At 40.4% G+C, this 19,472-nt stretch overlaps 1 protein-coding gene across 1 annotated transcript in view; it reads right to left on the bottom strand.

The window, feature by feature from the left end:
• CPVL (carboxypeptidase vitellogenic like) overlaps positions 1-19,472 on the bottom strand; it is a 113,291-nt gene that overhangs the window by 36,056 nt on the left and 57,763 nt on the right. Inside the window, exons 8-11 of the mRNA XM_027102309.1 lie at positions 19,169-19,291; positions 18,400-18,531; positions 15,140-15,238; positions 13,408-13,581 (exon numbers count right to left, since the gene is read on the bottom strand). Of these exons, the coding sequence (XP_026958110.1) occupies positions 13,408-13,581; positions 15,140-15,238; positions 18,400-18,531; positions 19,169-19,291 (528 nt within the window). The remainder of the gene's footprint in view (positions 1-13,407; positions 13,582-15,139; positions 15,239-18,399; positions 18,532-19,168; positions 19,292-19,472) is intronic.

The raw sequence follows: 19,472 nt of genomic DNA, 5'->3' as shown, positions 1-19,472 counted from the left end.
GGCAAGACAGGGAATGATCTCCCTGCTGAAGTTATCCTGAGGGCCAGCTGAGAGCAGAGTGGTCTTGTTGCAGGAGGAATGCTAAACCACCTGGAAAAAGCTGGAAGCTCCCAAAGGAATATAAACAGTGGGAAGGGAGGCCTTAGAGAGGTCGTAGAGTACTCACCAAGCAGCAAGGTGCAGCTCACTTTGCGACTCACTTCTCCCATAATAAACTTTCCTTCTAGCTTGAGAAAATTCTAGTTCTCTGTGGATGAAGATTACTTTGCCTTTCTCTTAGGAGAGGACTAGAGTGACAGTAAGTAGGCCCTCATCCAAAGAGCCAGAGAGGTCACTTCTACAAGTCTAATTCCTACCTGTTGTTATCAATCCCCAGGTGAGTAGCAAAGTCAGTGAAAAGCTTCCAGCCAGGCTGATCTCACGAAAGAAAGCAAGTGGCTCGTTGTACAGCTTACTTTTCTTTATCAAAAAATTTTTTTAAAAGTCTGAGTGGTGCTCTGGCCTCTTTATGTTTTCATCTACATGGGAAAACCTGGTATCAGTCAGGTTGCAAGATTCTCTGCCCCATACTCTCAATAGTGATATTCACCAAGGTCCCCTCATTACTCTGCAATTAGGGTTTTTTTTGGTGTTTTTTTCCTCCCCCAAACACAACTCCCCCTTATTTGGTAAGGAAAGCATCCCTTTCCCTTTTCTTCCTAGAGAACGTCAAATGGTCTCAAAAGGATTGTACACATCCCTGTAACAAATAGGGGGACTGTCAGGGGGCTGAAGAAACAGACTTGAAGGTGCAGTGAAAGGAGCACCAGGTGAGGAAAATCAAGACGGAGGAGGTCAAGGGCTCCTGCCCAGAGCGATTCTTTCGAAAGCTTGGTTGAAGGTTCTTCTGGTTTTCATTTAGTCACATGCCATTCGGCACAAGGACACTGTGCCGGGTGCTGTTACCCAGTGACAACACTAGAGAGCCGCTCATAACGAATAAGTAGATAGCACAGGCTGCCCCATTGTGGGGGGGGGGGGGGGGGTTGGACGACTTCTACAGTGCAGGCCAGGCAAATCCAGTAGGGAAAAGCCCCTAGGAAGAGCCCGAGAGTTGTGAATGTGGCTTCCTTAGGCAGTGGGAAGTATGTGAACGCTGCTCTCCTTACTGGACTACAAGGCCAGGGCCAAAAGCTACGGAATTGAGTCATCCACATTCAGATGGAAGCAGAGGAAACTGCAGTGCAAAGAGCCCTGGGCCTGGAGGCAGATCCTGTGGCAAACAGACTTAAATGATGATGGTGATAACTATGATTAGGAAAACCCAAACCCAAACCCAAACCCTGGCTCTATCACATCTGATGTGACTATCGTAGAGAGCAAATAAGCGCCCTAGTGCCAATCTATCCATTAAACACGAGTAAAGTTTATTTCTTAATTTCCTTTTTTTAAAAAATAAAATATTAATGTACACTATTTTCCCCCCACACCCCAGGGGACGGTGGTTGGCACACGCTACTTTGAAGACCACTGGTTTCCAACAATCCAATCTTTTAGAACATGTTGGCATCGTTTTGCATCTTCTGTTATACTAAGACACAAGAAATAAAGACTGAGAAGCTACTGCAGCGTGGTGACGTTATTGCACAAGAGATATTCCTCATTGTTTCCAGAAAGCAATACTCTTCTCACGCTTTCCGTATTTATCTTTTCAAAGTAAAGTCAACTGATGTAATTGCCTGTGTTTCATACCAGCTGGATTTCATAGCAACTGGATTTAAATGTGCGTTTCTTAGCTTGTTGATTTTTAGGTCCCTGGAATCTACATAACAAATGGTATCACCACTTAATATCTTTCTTCTTGTAACACCCTAACTCTGCTGTATTTGGGTGGCTCCAGATTAAATTCTACTTTTATGTTGCCATAAATCACAAACGTACCTTCTAATGTTTTGAGCATGAGGTACCTTCAAACAACACATCAACAAGCAAAGCAATTTGAAATAAACCAATTCACACAGCAGAATATATTATCAAATGGCTTAAAGAAATAAGTAAGAGTAAATAAAAATATATGCTGGTTCTCATTTGAGTATTTCATCCCAACATCAGCTTAAAGGACAAACAAGAAAAGGCATCAATAGCATGGCAATTTGGGGTGAAATCAAAATCTGTTTAATAATTTATGGGTATGCTTTTTTCCTTTTATTCATTGAAATGCTTAAAAATGAAAGAAGCCCAGGAGAAGCATGCCTCATTAAAAAAAATTACTGCTGGGCTTCCCTGGTGGCGCAGTGGTTGGGGGTCCACCTGCCGATACAGGGGACACGGGTTCGTGCCCCGGTCCGGGAGGATCCCATGTGCCACGGAGCGGCTGGGCCCGTGGGCCATGGCCGCTGAGCCTGCGCGTCCGGAGCCTGTGCTCTGCAAGGGGAGAGGCCACAACAGTGAGAGGCCCATGTACTGCAAAAAAAAAAAACAATTACTGCTGTTCTTGCACTTGGATTATAACTAAAATAGGTAAAAGTAATTCACAAGGAACTCGACAGTGTAACTGATTTTCAAATGCATACTATTTTTATTTGCCTGCAAAGTGATGACTGCTTATTGATAGTATGATTACATAAAACACATGTCCCAGGATTAGCTTCCCTCTCTTCTGTTATGCTTCCCTAAAAACTACTCCCTCCTCACAGAAGTTTTTCACAGAATGGTACTGGCATTCTCTTTACGGTCTTCAAAGGGTTTGAAAGAAAAGTGATCATATCAGATTATAGTCAACAAAGCTAGACTCTTCCCATCACGGTCCGATGGAAGCTCAGAGTCCAACTTAGCAGTTGAATCGGACCCAATTAAGTGTTAAATTTTTATTGATACACTAGACATTTATCAAATCTAGTTTCCTGGCACTATCACCATTGACATTTTGCCATCAGAAGATGTTATGAAGGAAAATGCCACAAGCAATTAAAATGACTGCTAAAATGACTTAGATTTACTAGAAAAATTTACCTTTCAAACTTCTAAGTCACATCCATTAGCCAGGAATTGCCCATTTCTAAAGGAAGAGCTTTTGATAGCCTAGGATAAGTAAATAAAACTCCTGACGACCTGGGTGTTAAGATTTCAGTCTGGTGGTGAAGCTGAGAAGCATTAAGATCCTGAATTCTGAAGATGCAATTAGTTGAAACTTAATGAGCTGCAGAATGATAAGTGACAGGGAAATGTAACTTTATATGTACAATTTCCTGACTAGATGAACTTTTAAACACAGCAAACTAAGCCCTACCCAAGGGCAATTTAACCTTTAAAAGCAAAAGCATATGGAGGTATTAGCCTTTGGAGATGGTACCTCTTAAAACATCAGTGGCCTTCCAGACAACTTAGCAACAAGGGCAACCTCAATCCAAGGGCAACATTTTGCTTTGGATCCAAATGGCCTCTAGAGCTGTAGCTCCTGTTTTTTTGAAATAATGGTTTCATACAGGAAATACACCACACACACACACACACACACACACACACACACACTCACAAACACACACTCACATTCTCTCTCTCATGTACTCTTAGTCTTTAAAAATATAGCTTATATATTTTTAGGAAGGCAAGAGCTGCAACCAAACAGAAATGGAGGTTGGAAACATATTCAGAATCTCTAGCAAGAATCTTCATAAGAAAATGTAACTTCTTTATCATAAAGTACTAAGGACCGGGGGACTTCTACAAAGAACACGGGACTCAAAACCAATAGCTTTCATGGGGTATGGGCTGCATTTCCTAGATTTTAGAGATGCCCTATCCCTATCTATCTGTCCATCTATCTATCTATCTATCTATCCACCCACTACTATATTTTATTACTTTGAAAATCAGGATACATCTTACAATCAGTGTATTTGTTTTTGTTTTTTAAAAAATGCTGCTTAAAAGAGGAAGGAATATAACATACATAATATAATCAATAGTAACTGGAGTGGTGAATTATTTGCACTTACTAAAATTCAAATAAGTTTACTATAAAGACAGCTTATGATGTAAATGAACAGATCATCTGTCTTCTTTCTGTCATTCTATCCTTTCCCCACTCCTTTCCTTCCTTCCATCCCTCCTTCCTTTCTTCAAAGTTTACGGCACACTACTATGTGTTAGTTGCTATACTAGGCAACTAAATCAGAACCTTTGGTGGAGGGGGTTGTAATTAAGTATTTTTTAAAGCTTCCCAGGCACTTCTAATGCAAAGAGAGCAAAGTGAACCACAGCTGAAGTGGAAGAACAGTTTAAGAATGGTAGGAAAAGAGAAGATTAAGGGAAGTAAAATGTTCTAAGCAACATCTACTCTCTGTGAAGCCTTTTATTACTTCCTTTGTTCCCAAGACAATTCTTCTTTCATTATTAACGTTTATTAAGTGCCTACTATGTGCCAGGCACAGTGGTAGGCCCTGGGTACAGAGTGGTGAACAAGAAGGTAAGATGGCTGCCCTTACTCGGTTTGTTGTCTATGAGATAGAATTTTACAGATTAGGAAGTGAAAGGGAGAACTTCAATTCCAGGCAGCTTGACTTCTGACACCGAACATATTTTAACATCACCATCAGGGAGTTGTAACATAATTTGCAAGTAAATTGGCTACCCACCAATGAGCATAGAGAGCCAGGTAGAAAAAGATTATTTTAATTACCTGCTATTTTGGATTATGTAATCAATGTCTACCAGCGAGGAAAACTGATGGAATTCTCTGTGAGAGCAGATCAGTGTCCTTGCCTCCACCACAATGCCTCATAATTCTCTGAAGTATGCTGAGGGACTTTAAAGTCATGGCCATACTAAGCAGTCCACATGCTCACAACATGGTCAATTAAATCTCTGCAAAGCACTAATCACAGTCTACCTCCTTCAAAATTTTATTGTATATATTATATATACACCAAAGAATGTATTATAACATATCTGTAGGTTAGGAAGTATAAGAATAAATATACATTCACAGATGCACCAGCCACCTTAAGAACTAGTATAGTACCAATATCATTGAATCTACCCAGTGAACTTCTCCCCTATCCCCACCCCCGTCTGTCTACCCCACAGAGAGAACCACTATATAATACCATTTCATTTATAGGCAATATCCAAAACAGGCAAATCCACACATACAGTAGATTAGTGGTTTCCAGGGGGTGGAGGGAGGGAGAAAATGGGAATTACTGCTAAAGCATAAGGGGTTTGGGGAGAACATGACAAAAATATTCTAAAATTAAACAGTGATGATGGTTGCAAAAACTTGTGCATATTTAAAAAACTACAGACTTGGGGCTTCCCTGGTGGTGCAGTGGTTGAGAGTCCACCTGCTGATGCAGGGGACATGGGTTCGTGCCCCGGTCTGGGAAGATCCCACGTGCCGCAGAGCGGCTAGGCCCATGAGCCTGCACGTCCGGAGCCTGTGCTCCACAACGGGAGAGGCCACAACAGTGAGAGGCCCGCGTACCACAAAAAACAAAAAACAAACAAAAAACTACAGACTTGAACATTTTAAATGGGTGAATTCTGTATTATGCGAATTATATCTTCAATCAAGCTGCTAAAGAAATAGTATAAAGAAATCTTGCATACTCTTTATGTAGCCTTCAAAATATTAATGTTTTAAATAACCACCATGCAATCATCAAAACCAGAAAATTAACAGTGATATAATACTATTTTCTTGCTACAGATTTTATTAAAAAATTTCCACTTGTCCCTTAATAACCTTTTTCTGATCCTGGATGCAATAAAAGGTCACATGTTATATATATTTAGTTGTAAAGTCTCCTTAATCCCTCAGTGTTTGTGTGTGTGTAGGTATGTGTGTGTCATTCATATCCTTTGACAAGTACCAGCCAGTTATTTTGTGGCTAAATTTTGTCCCCTAATTTGAGTTCGTCTGCTGTTGCCTCATGATCAAATTCATTCATTTTTGGCAACACACATTAGTGTTGTTGTGTCCTTCTCAGTGCAACATATCAGGAGGCACAAGTGTTGATTTGTCCCATTACTGGTGATGTTAACTTAGATCCTTTGGTTCATATGCCAGACTTCTCCACTATAAAGCTACTATTTTCCCCTTCATCATAAATATTTTGAAGGAGGATACTTTGAGGCTATGTAAACATTCTGATTCTCATCATACTTTCACTAACTGATGTTAGTATCCACTGATGATTCTTTCTTGAAGCAATTATTACTGTCCTATTTGTCAAATAATGATTTTCTATTCCATTATTTCTTACACACTTATTAATTGGATTTTTCTCCCATTCATTTTTTTTTATTTGTTTACATCATCATGAACTCTGACTTTAAAGGGAATGCATATTATGTTTTATAGAACAGAATAATGCTTACTGGTAGATTTTTATTAGGTCAAGAAAGTCCCATACTATGGTAGGCTAAATAATGCCCTGTCACAACATATCTAGTCCTAATCCCTGGAACCAGTGAATGTTACCTTATGCAGAATAAATAAATAAATAAATTAATTAATTAATTTAAAAAATAGAGACTTTGCATGTGTGATTAACTTAAGCATCTTGAGATGGGGAGATTATCTAGGAGGTCCTTAAATGCAATCTCATGTATTCTTCTAAGAGGGAGGCAGACGATATTTGACCACAGAAGAGGAGAGGGCAATGTGACCACAGAGGCAGATGTTAGAATAATATGGCCACAAGCCAAGGAAGGCCAACAGCCACCAGAAGCTGGAATGGATTATCCCATTACAGCCACCCTATTGACACCTTGGTTTCAGCCCAGTGAAAGTGACTTTGGATTTCTAACCTCCAGAACTGCGAGAAAATAAATTTTTGTAGTTTATGCCATCAAGTTTGTGGTAATCCATTAGAGCAAGCATAGGAAATCAATACAGATACTACTATTCCTCGTTTGCTAAAAATTTTTATCCTAAGTGGGTTTTAATTTTATCAAATCCACTTTTTTGCATCTATTAAGATAGAAAATTTTTCTCTTTTAACATTTTAGGTGGTAAATTACATGATAGAACTTCTAATACAAAAATATCCTTGCATTCATGGGATCAACCCAACCTGATCTTTTTTATTCACTGGTGGATTAGGTTGTATTAATATTCTGTTTAGGATTTGTACATATATGCTCATAAGTGACGCTGCTCATTGTATTGCCTTTGCTCCTTTGTCAATGATCAGCTGACTATATTTATGTGAGTCTATTTCTGGGCTCTCTATTCTCTTCCATTTATCTATTTGTCTGTTCTCTAGCCAATACTATACTGTCTTTTTGTGTGTGTGTGGTACGTGGGCCTCTCACTGTTGTGGCCTCTCCCGTTGCGGAGCACAGGCTCTGGTCACACAGGCTCAGTGGCCATGGCTCACAGGCCCAGCCGCTCTGCGGCATGTGGGATCTTCCCGGACCAGGGCACGAACCCGTGTCCCCTGCATCAGCAGGCAGACTCTCAACCACTGCGCCACCAGGGAAGTCCTATACTGTCTTAATTATTGCAGTTTTATATTAAGTTTCCAAGTCAAGAAGTGTCATTCATCTGACTTTGTTCTTCTCCTTCAATACTGAGTTGGCTATTCTGAGTCTCTGCCTTTCCATATAAGCTTTAGAATTAGTTTGCCAATACCCATAAAATAACTTGCTGAGATTTTGGTTGAGATTTCATTGAACGTGTAGATCACGTTGGGAAGAACTGACACTTTGATAATATTAAGCCTTCCTATTCATGAACATGGAATATCTCTCTATTTATTTAGTTCTTTGATTTCATTCATCAAACTTTTGTAGTTTTCTGCATATAGGTTTGTACATAATTTGTTATATTTATGCCTAAGTATTTCAATAGTTTTGGTACTGATGTAAATGGCTTTGGATTTTTTTTTTAAAATTATTTATTTCTTTCGTTGCACCAGGTCTTAGCTGCAGCTCCAGAGCTCCTTTAGTTGCAGCTCTCCAGCTGCTTAGTTGTGGCATGTGAACCCTTAGTTGCAGCATGCATGTGGGATCTAGTTCCCTGACCAGGGATTGAACCCAGGTCCCCTGCATTGGAAGCGCAGAGTCTTATCCACTGCGCCACCAGGGAAGTCCCAGTTTTGGATTTTTAATTTCAAATTCCACTTGTTCATTGCTGGTATATTGAAAAGTGATTGGTGTTTGTATATTAACTCTGTATCTTGCAACTTTGCTATAATCACTTATTAGTTCCAGGAGTTTTCTATTGATTCTTTCAGATTTTCTACATAGACAATCATGCCATCTTCACTTACTCATTCTCCAATACTTTTATTTTCTTTATATAGAGCTGAGTTTCCGATCTATAACATTATCCTTCCCTGTGAAGAACTTCTTTTAACATAATTGGCAAGGTAGGTCTACTGGCAATAAATTCCTTCAATTTGTACTTGTCTGAAAACATCTTTATTTCTGCCCCATTTCTGAGGGATAGTTTCATAGGACACAGAATCCTAGGTTGGTGACTTTTTTTCTCTCAACTCTTCAGATATTTCATTCTCTTTTCGCTTGCATGGTTTCTGAGGAGAAGTCAGATGTAATTCGTACCTTTGCTTCTTTATAGGTAAGGTGTTTTTTCCCCTCTCTGGCTTCTTTCAAGATTTTTTTCTTTATCTCTGATTTTCTAAAGTTTACATATGATATACCTAGGTGTCGTTTTTTGGCATTTGTTTGCTTGGTGTTCTCTGAGCTTCCTGGATCTGTGGTTTGGTGTCTGACATTAACTTGGGAAAATTCTCAATCATTATTTCTTCAGATTTTGTTTCTGTTCCTTTCTCTCTTTTCTTTCTGGTATTCCCATTATGCATATGTTACATCTTTTATAGTTGTTCCACAGTTTTTGGATTTTCTGGTTTTGTTCAGTCTCTGTTCCCTTTGCTTTTCAGTTTTGGAAGTTTCTACTGTCATATCCTCAAGATCAGCAATTCTTTCCTCAGCCATGTAGTCTACTAAAGAGCCCATCAAAGGCATTCTTCATTTCTGTTACAGTTTTTGATTTCTAGCATTTCTTTTGTCATTCTTTCTTAGAATTTCCATATCTTTGCTTACATCATCCATCTATTATTGTATGTTGCCTACTTTTTCCACTGAAGCCCTTAGCATATTAATCATAGTTTGCAAAAATTCCTGGTCTGATAATTTCAACATCCCTGTCCTATCTGACTCTGGTTCTAATGCTCGTTCAGTCTTTTTAAAGTGTGGTTTTTGCCTTTTAGTATGCCTAGTAATTTTTTGTTGAAAGATGTACATGGTGCACTGGATGGATACAGGGTACTGTGGTAAATAACCCTTTTGTAACATGGTGGTAAGATGTGGGGGATGGGAAGCACACTAGAGTCCTAGGATTAGGTCTCAGTCTTTTAGGAGCCTATGCCCCTGGACTGCGAACCTCACCAGTGCTTTGCAGTTGCTCCCCCTCACCTCTTAGGTGGGACAGCATAGCTAAAGGCAGCTGGAATTGGGTGTTTCCTTTCCCCCACATGGAAGTCTAGAGCTGAAGTTGAGTATTTCCCTTCCCACAGGTAGATCAGGCTCTGATAACCCATCAGTGGGTTAGGCTGTGGTAAAATAGCTTTCTGAGGGCAGGCCTTGTTACAAAAAACAAAATGCTCTGGTGTATTTCAAGGTGGTTACTTTTACCTCCTCCTGCCATAAGCAGAAGGGATTTTTCACCAGTATTCACTGTGAAGACACTGCAGAACTCCTGGAGATAAAACTACAAAAGTGGGGGCTTCCTCCCATGACTGGATTCCCCTGGAGTTTTTAAGTCTCAGGCTTATCCCCACTGAGCCTCCAGTAATTCATGAATTACAGCTCAGGTTTTCCTATCCTGGCACTGGTTCTTGTGGAGGTTTCTGCTCATGGATTTCTGCTTAGAAAAGTGATTCCCTGTACCCACCTGTCGGTCTCTCCTGTTTGTGAAGTAGTTTGCCCTGTGATGACTTCACTTCTCTCACAGGTCTAAGAGGAGTTGTTGCTTTTTCAGTTTGTTCAGCTTTTTACTTGTTGTTAGGACAGAATGGTAACTTCCAAGTTCCTGACATGCCAGACTGGAAACCAGAAGTCTGTCAAGTCTTTTTTACTTTTGTGTTTTCCATGGTTTTTTGTATAACTTTTGTATGTAGCAGGTGTTTAAAGGCTTCTGCTGAAATGTGCTGAACATCATCAGTAATAGCTTATATTTTCAAGCACTTTCTAAGCACCAGTCATTGTTTTAAGTGTTTTATCTACATAATCTATTTAAACCTCATAAGAACTCACCTGTAAGTACCATTATTATTCCCATTTCACATATGAGGAAGCTGAAGCACAGAGTGTTTTAAGTATCCTCCCCCAAAGGAACATAGCCAGTGAATAGTGGAAACAGAATTCAAACTCAAAATGTCTAACGTGAGAACCCATGCTTATAACCACCATGTGCTATGGACCCAGGTAACTCCTAGAAATCGTGATAATATTTAACCATGATCTGATTTAATCATGAATTCCAATAGTCCAACAGATTATTTCTCACTCTAGTTGTTCTGGAAACTGCTAAAATGATATTTCAATTTACCACCTAAATATTTGAAATTACTGAAAAGAGGATGACTTTGAGTACACATCCCCTGTAGGTCTTTACAAGAAAAGGATTATGTTTTCACATAGTCTGTACAGAAACTGATGTACTACACCCTTGTTCTTTTAGTTCTATTAGTTTCCAGAAACTGATGAAGGTCTTCCTCAGCCCATCAGATATCCCACATTGCATAAAATGAATCTAGTACTAGAAAGAGACTTCCATGTTCCTATGAATAGAAGCATGTGCACTATTTTCTATGACAAATTACTACTGAGTCTTACATAAATATAACCTTGAGGGTACTAATGTTTTAAGCCAACCTAGATTGTTCTGATTCCACTGCATACACATTGAGGTTCACCACCATTAACAGACAAGCCAAGGATAATCGCTGCCCTGTGGGCTATGCCAGCTGTAGCCATGGATATGCGGTCTGTTTCAGCAACAGCCACTTTTTGGTCTGCTCTCAGACTGACTGCATACTTTATTCTCTTTCTTTCTGGAAACATGGTTTATCTGCACCACTAATCTATTCTCTTTTTCTGACAACTGATTCAGAGTTTGAAAGTTTAGAAAACATTCTGATTTCACTGGAATTCACATTGATAGGTTTAGGATACATGGGAAACAGAAACAGATATCTTTAAATATCAAGGTGCAGGCTCATTTTTAATCAGCATATTCTCCCTTATCAAGCAAGTGGACACTGTATGGCGATCAGCCAATACCAGGAGAGTTTACACCATCAGGTGAACTATATGTCTCACGCTATCCTCACTTGGCTGAGAAAGCAATCATACTCTAGTTAAATTTATACAGTGAGAAAACCTATCTTGCAAGGGCACAGAAAAATATACATGGGAACTTCCTTATCTGCTCTCCACTCAAAAAAACCATTTTGCATTCCTTAATGTTACATTATAGCCCAGTGTTTACATCTTGAAAACATAAGTGCTAAGCTCTTTTTGGTTTAATAAATTTGTGGATAATAAATACCTGATGGATTATGAACAAGTTTATTAGATATATTTTTGATAGACCACTAATTTATAGAACTGAATTTTCATTCATTCATTCATTCATGTGTTACTGACATCTGCTCAAGGCTGGTGCTATGACTGACAGCCCACAATGGCAGTACAGTGTGCTAAGTGTGACCACAGCAGTAGAGAGCACATGGTCTGAGACCTCAGAGAAGAGGACAACCTGAAGGTGCTCAGAGAAGGCTCCAAGCAGGCAAGCACTAAGGGCCACTACATTTCCCTCACAGAACCAAACACAAGAGTGGCTGAAATCCTGACCTCATCTAGTTAGGCCCTTTCTTGCCTACAAAGTAAGTATTTCATGAAGTTCTGCAGGTATATAATGGGTGTGTAGACTCTGCATGCCATTGGCCTTAGATTATTTTGAATAAAAGTTGTATGTCTAGGGCTTCCCTGGTGGCGCAGTGGTTGAGAGTCCACCTGCCAATGCAGGGGACGTGGGTTCGTGTCCCGGTCCGGGAAGATCCCACATGCCGCAGAGCAGCTAGGCCCGTGAGCCATGGCCGCTGAGCCTGCGCGTCCATAGCCTGTGCTCCGCAAGGGGAGAGGCCACAACAGTGAGAGGCCCGTGTACCGCAAAAAAAAAAAAAAAAATTGTATGTCTAGGATTCAAACTCTGTGCACTAGAGGCAGGATCAGAAAATAGGTCTTCTAGGTCGGGCATATTCTAAAACACAATCTAGTAAGGGTGTATTAGGTCAAGGGCTCCCTGGGTAGTACTGAAGGTTGTGCACTGAACAATCCCAAGATACACTATTCCTAACTTAGACATTGCTGAAATGTGTTTTCCTTATGTCAGAAAATGGCAGTAAAGAGTCTGGTTCAAATAAAAGCAGTATATTAGGACAATTTTTGGACAGATAGAAATAAAGTATCTTGAGGAGAGGTTGCCTTTTGTCTGATTCATGTGCTGGTTACTGGTTGCCCTGTTTTTTGTTCATTCCAAACATTACTCTTGCCTCTGCCAGGAAACAGAGAGAAAGTGGATCACCTCTGGTGGTGATCTTCTCTATCATAACACACTTATCCTGTTGAGCTACCCCCAGACCATGCCTAGGACATATGCTAACAGTCCTGGAGGATCAGAGGAGGAGGTAAGAAGAGAAATAAAGGGGAAAGAATTGCACAGGATGACTGTCTCCCTGTCACCTGCTCATGGTGTCCTTCCCTCACAGTGAGAATTCGAGGGTCCACAGTTCCTTTGCTTGAACCTCTGGTACCACCAGCAGCAAATCAGGCAGAACATCTCAGTCAGATAACACAGTGATTGACTTTACATGCCTCGAAACAGGGACATTGTCTCATTCAATGCTTCAACCTGACAGACTAGCACAACGTTTGGCTTAAAGCGGCCCTGAAGAAACTGTGATTGAGCAACGTGAATGAATGCAATTATCAAGCAAAAAGCATTTTTGGAATAACCAGTTGATTTCATTTATCCCTGACTTCATTGGGATTAACATAATAAAGCAAACAATAAGGGAAAATTGGCTTACACAAGGTCAGTCATCTTCTCGGCTCTGCTCTCTGTCTATTTTCAAGAAATGATGAGAGGTGTCATGTGCCAAAGAGAATTTCATTTTTAGGAACTTTCGGGGGAAAGTGATTTAATTAGAAGGAAAAAAATAAAATTTTTAATTCAAAGAAATCAAACAATGCAGCAGTTGTTACTTACATTTGTAAGATATCATAAAAGTAAAAAAAGGCAGGAGTCAAATTAAGAATAAAAGAAGGTCACTTCTGCTTTGGGTGATCTGAAAAGTTCCTAAAATAGACAGTAACTAAAGTTAAGTCTCTTACCTTATAATTATTCATGATTTCAGTTAACCATGGTTTCACTGACTTTACTGTATCTTCTCGCAAGTACTTTTCAACTTTGGATCCATCACTAAAAGCCTGGTTTCCCACGTGGATGGCTTGTCTCACTTGTGGGAGGGACAAAAATTTCCCGTAGTAACTTTGGTCCTCAGGTTCCTGGCATCAGAAAAATATTAGGGAAAACGAGTGGGTGGTGGGAACAGTACTCTGGGGAAAGCTTCAAATTTCTCCTGACATGTATCACAATGAACAAGATGTGACACCACTATTAACTGGTCTCTACCCTGAATGTTTTAACTTGGGGGGTTGGGGAAATTCAATTTTACCAAGCAAATCTGGATGACCTGATACTCTTGGAGCCAGTATCCAATTTGCAAATGCTGGATTTTTCCTTTTTGTAACAACAAAACTTTTGTGATCTGTAACTCCAATTAAAAACCCCATTCAAGGCAAAAATAGGAAAAATGAAGAGGCGAAATTATCAAAATCAATTTGCTCCTTGTTGGAGGCTCTCGGAAAAGAAGGTGAAATGCACCACAAGGGGCCAGGGAGGTGATGTGGTGGATTAAAAGCTGAGGATTTCTTTTTCATGTTCTGCCGTTTATTAAAACCACACACACAAAATAATCAGCTGACCACAATTTAAGGAGGAAAATATATCAAGTGTAAGAACAGATGATACCTTATGAAGGACATAAGACAAAAGAGAAGTTGTCCATGAGCCTTATTTTTTTAAAATACTGCATAAAAGTCTCTGTAAGATTCATTACGCTAAAAGAAAAAAAAAAAGGAGTAAATGCTGTTTTTAAAAAGTTACAAAAGGATAAAAAAAAGAGTTTGAAATCAACAATTTTGTGAATCATCAATATTTTTTGCTAACTGTGAATACATTCTCTTTGTAAAGAAAAAAAATTAATCACAAATTTTGCTTCTTTATTGCCTAGCATATGTTTTTCTCTTGGTAGAATCTAAATCCAAAACCACAGGGTTGGCAAATTCCATTGAAATTAGCTTTATATTTTATTTACAAAATAGTTAATAAGTAAGACAATTTTAAAAACAGAATGTATTATGATATCCACTAGACATGGTTATACAAATTCAAATCCCCAGTCTGGCTCCCTCTATCTTATTTGATTAATTCTACCCAAAAGGCATCAAATTTTGGCCCACTTTTATGAAAGAAACTATGTGAATACTTTGAGAAATATTCCAGAGGGCTTGAAGTGAGGGCCGTACTGAATGCATGAAACATCTTAAGTTAAAAGTAAGACAAAGCAAATATTTTCATAAAGGCTTTGGCAGTTTGGGTTATCCAAGCTGTCTTAAGTACAGAACAAATAATGTGGGCATTTTCAAGAAACTCACTACAGGATTGGAGCTCTGGGACCTGATACCCAGAACTGCAACCCTGGCCTGTCTCCTTCACAAAAGAACTTCTGTATAACAAGCTCTAGTGGGGGGAAACTGTGTTAATCGGAGATTTTTTTTGAGTTATCTGGAATATCACACACTCTCAATGGTCAGATTATAATGTATACAACACTGGCAGGGTAAAAAATCCTATAGATTAGTATACCAAATAATGCAATAGGGTTTGGACATGTTTGTCTAGTGTAAAGTCAGCTCTCCTATCTCTTAAATTGGAGGAAGTTTGGTTTTGCCAGAAGTTTTAAGTAAACACTATTATGTTTTTTAAAATTGTTGTCATTACCGTGCACTGCAAAAGGTTGTAGTAATTAGAACATCCTGTAACATTCTCGAAGTAGGAAGGCTCGCTTATTAACTCACCATCTAGCAGCTTATCCAGTAACTAGGTTGGGAGAGAGGGGAGAAAGGAAGGAGGAAAACATCAGGGTGGGTAAAAATATACAGGCATTTGTCATTTCATTTATTCAATAACTGTTTCATTCAACAACCACTTCCCACACATCTTCTCTGCGCTATAGACACTGTCCAAGGCATTGGGGAAACAGCAGTGAACAAGGCAGGCCGAAAATGCTCCCTCATAGAGCTTATATTCTAGAGGGTACGATAAACAAGCATTCACAGGTAAAATATGCAGTGTATTAGAGAATGATAAGGGCTAAGGAGAAAACTAACAAGGAGAAGGGTACAGGAAGTGCCGTGGGTGCCTGTGGGGTGTGTGTGCCTGGGTGGTGGGTGTGGGGGACACTGCAGAGAGGAGGAAACGGGTCTCACTTAGAAGGTGGCATTTGAGTAAAGACCTATTGGAAGGAAGGAAGCAAGCCCGGAAGACATCTAGGAAAAGAACTTTCCAAGTAGAGGAAACAGTGAGCCCAAAGGCCCCGACTGCGGGAGTGAGTCTTGTGGGGAAGGGTTACCGTAACACGATCATTGACCACTCACCCATGTACGAGGAGACAGGGCAGAGGATATGGACATACACCCAGGCGCTTGGAACTGGTGGAAGTTATCTTTGGACTGCTGACATTGAAAACCTGGTCATCAGCTGAAGGTGAGAGCAGTCAGCATAGTTGTGTGCTTTTCTCAGGCCATGTTGAGCTGCACAAAGGCAGGCATGGAGTGGTAGAGAGGGGCATCTAGCCAGGACTGTGGTTTGGCCAAAGGAGTTGGAGGAGGTGCAAAGGGGGGCCGTAGGTGGGGAATGTATGTAATGACTGAGCTTGGGTTTATGTTGGGTAATTAGAGAAATTAAGACCTGCAGGGGTAGGGGACCATGAAGAGGTAGTAGGATCCGTGGACTGAAAGACAATGGGGTTGCAGGACTGTAATTCAGAGAAGTGAGCTGGGAGGAAGGGAGGTGGCAGCTGGGGGAAGACGTTTGAATCTGTTGAATCTGAGATTGTGGAGTAATTGCTGGCTTTTTTGCAGGGGGTAATGGGAATAAGCAGCTAAGGTAAAGAGAACAAGATCACTAAATGAGAGGAGACTAAGAAACTGAGGGACCAAGTATTAAAAAGATCATCCATGTGGAGACTTCAGTCACCAGAAATGATGACAAGAGTAATGCTGGAAAGTGACACTGAGGCAGGAGCCAAAATATTCAGAGAATGAGAAGGCGAACGCCAGGGGTGTGTGTCGGGAGAGAAGCTGATCCCTTCAGCTCCGACTTACCACTCTTTTATTAACTAAATCATTTTAAGGGATCAGAACATCAAAAAGGCTTTATTATTTAGGCTTGAGATTTTGACATTTGTATTCTCTTGGGTTTCAGGATTTCTTGGAGTCTTGTATTGCATAACGTGAAACACATTTTACCACTACTTGATTACTTTCCTAAGTATCATTTCATCTATTTCCTGTGAAAAAGCAAAAGTCTTTTCATTTATCACACAAGATTTTGGACCAGTGGTCACAGAGACATTGCATACCTTCAAGAGTTTTTTTGTTGGGGGGAGGGGTGGGGGGTTTCTCTAGTTTTTGATGAATCTGGTTTGGGAGAGACCTCATGGGTCATCTTGTCATTATCTCTGAATACACACAATATCTGAACTTTTCAACAGTTTCACTAATCCTGTGGACGCTTAGGCTGCTGGATCACGCACCACAGACATCTTTCTGCTTTCTTTATCCCTTTGAGTCTATCAAATATTCTTGCTCTTGACACTGCTTACGTTTGCTCTTGACATATGCTTCTTCAGAAACACATCAAATGTCTCGCTTGCAGATGGGTCTCATGCAATGTAAAATCTCATACTAATTCTAAATTCTGAACGCTTAGTCCTTTTTACCCTTTCTGCCTACCACAGCAGACAGCCTAAAACCGGTCTTGAAAATACTGTGATTGCAAGTTGAAGAATGACCCAACATGTCCCTGATAAGATCCTTCTTCTTTCCTTCACATTTACAATTGCACAAGAAATCCTGAATCCACGCTCTGCAGCCGCATCAAGTGTCCCGGCACAGAAAGGAGAGCCCGCCAGGGTGCTGCGGGGTGGCTCGGGACTTCCTGAGTTCTCCTATTTACACAGCTTGCTGCCGTCAGAACTCCCAACAAGGGCAGTCACTGCCCTGGCACCCTATTTGTAAAATGGAGCACAACTTTGTTACCCCACCCTTCTCCATAAGTTTGTATGTCTCCTGTTTTGATCTGAACCAGCTGACCTACAGCGCCTAAAAGACTATTAATACCAGGCCTCGGCCTTAATAATAACAATGCTGTTAGGTAAACTGTGACAGGCTGTGTTCCCAGTAACAAGATTAAAGGTCTCAAAATTCAGTCCTCACCTCATTTACTAATGTGTCAAACACACAGGCTCTATGGCAAAGGTGACAAAACCCCCCAAGGAAGATTGCTTACACATGATCTTTGTCTGCACTGGCCAAAAATCAAATGAGCAACAAACAAGACCCTCCTGCATCCTAATACTTAGTATAGTCTTACATTTTAAACAACCAAAAAAAAAAAATAAAGGTTGAAGAATATAACTATGTTACTTGGTCCTCAAATTTAATTTTAGGAGAGCGATGTGGCGATATTTACAAATGCCAATGGCTCTTTGTAAAAGTTTCAAGCGACTACCCTTTATACTCTTTGTTCCTGGCACACAGGAACATGTGACATTTGTTACACTGTGGCCACTTCCCCAGCTGGAGCACTGTGTGTGGATATTACCCTCTGAAGGGTTTAGAGCACATGTGGAAGCATATGCATCCACTTTCCAGGTTGCCTTTCTTCTGATTTCTTTATGGTAGGGATGCCTTGAGGGCCTACACAGCATTTCAAGAAATCAAAACAGTTAATGAAAGACACAGTTAGATAAACACCCCGAGGTGATCTCAGGTTTAAAATATGGTCAAAGTAAATTCAAAGAAACCCAGATGGCTCTTTTCTTCCTTACGAGCCCACTGTCTCGCCTCCTGATCTCGGGACGGCACCAAGGAAACACCTTTGCTAACAACAAAGAGCCAGGCCAGGCACCGCAGTGCTTCCGGGACCTTCTCAGATGGTGCTCATTGCGCCAGGGCAGCACAGGCCACAGAACTCACTTCAAAGGCCTGAGACCACTTCTCCTCCTGGATGTATTTCACGCACTGATCGCACTGCTTCTGGAAGTAGTTTCTCTGCTTCTCATCCAACAAGCCAATTTGGAACAGGAATGGTGCATAGCCCTGTATGATCTGAGGAGAAAAGAAGCAAACACAGACGCTGCATGGAGAGAGAGGGATGTGAGGGAAGCCCATCTGCTTGTGAAATAACCCTTTGTAACTTCTCAATTAGCGGAGCAGGACAACACACACACATATACACACACCCCCCGCACAAACATAGACGTACAACACACACAATGCATACACAACACAAAATACACCACACAAACACTAAGACATACACACGACACACACATACACACACACATACACAAACACACACACACCACACACACAATTCGTGTATAACACACAAATACACCATACAAACACATATACACAAAACATACACACACACCACATAACCACACAAACACTCATACAACACACATGTACACAAAATACAAACACACCAAGCACAGGTACACACACTTGTACATACACACACTGACACTTGCACTCACAGCCAACGTAGGCTGACATATAGTAAGTTGACACTGTAAAACATTTGGTAAAAATTAGAAGATTTAAATCATTAGAAAGTCAACTGAGCAACAGTATTTCCCTTGACGAAGTTAGGTCTGTAGGGTAAGAGGAGCGTCCATCTGATTAAAGGGTATTTACTCTCCTTAAGGAACAAAATGGAAAGGAAAAAAGAGTCACCTACTGACTCGGGATCAGAATACGCGTCTCCAAGAGCAATTCCCTTCAGGTTGATCTTCATGGTCATCACGGGGTTGAGCATGTGGATGTAGTGGGCGATGGCTGGCACGTATTTCCCCGCGTAAGACTGAGAAGGGTAGACGTTAAAATGAACCATCACAAATCAATGCTACTAAAATGAGGTGTTTATGCAAATTAAAATCACAATAAAACAGTATTTCCACAAGACACATGTATTTCTTAACCTCGCATTGCAAATTTGACAATAGCACGGAGCTCTGCCCCTTCCTTCTTTTGTCATCCCAAAT

The sequence above is a fragment of the Aethalodelphis obliquidens genome, unplaced genomic scaffold (genome assembly GCF_003676395.1).
Source record: "Aethalodelphis obliquidens isolate GAN/ISIS:26980383/991018 unplaced genomic scaffold, ASM367639v1 scaffold5, whole genome shotgun sequence".
NCBI classification, from domain to species: domain Eukaryota; kingdom Metazoa; phylum Chordata; class Mammalia; order Artiodactyla; family Delphinidae; genus Aethalodelphis; species Aethalodelphis obliquidens.
Note: the sequence above shows the minus strand (reverse complement) of the source record. Positions and strands in the feature narration are given on the sequence as shown.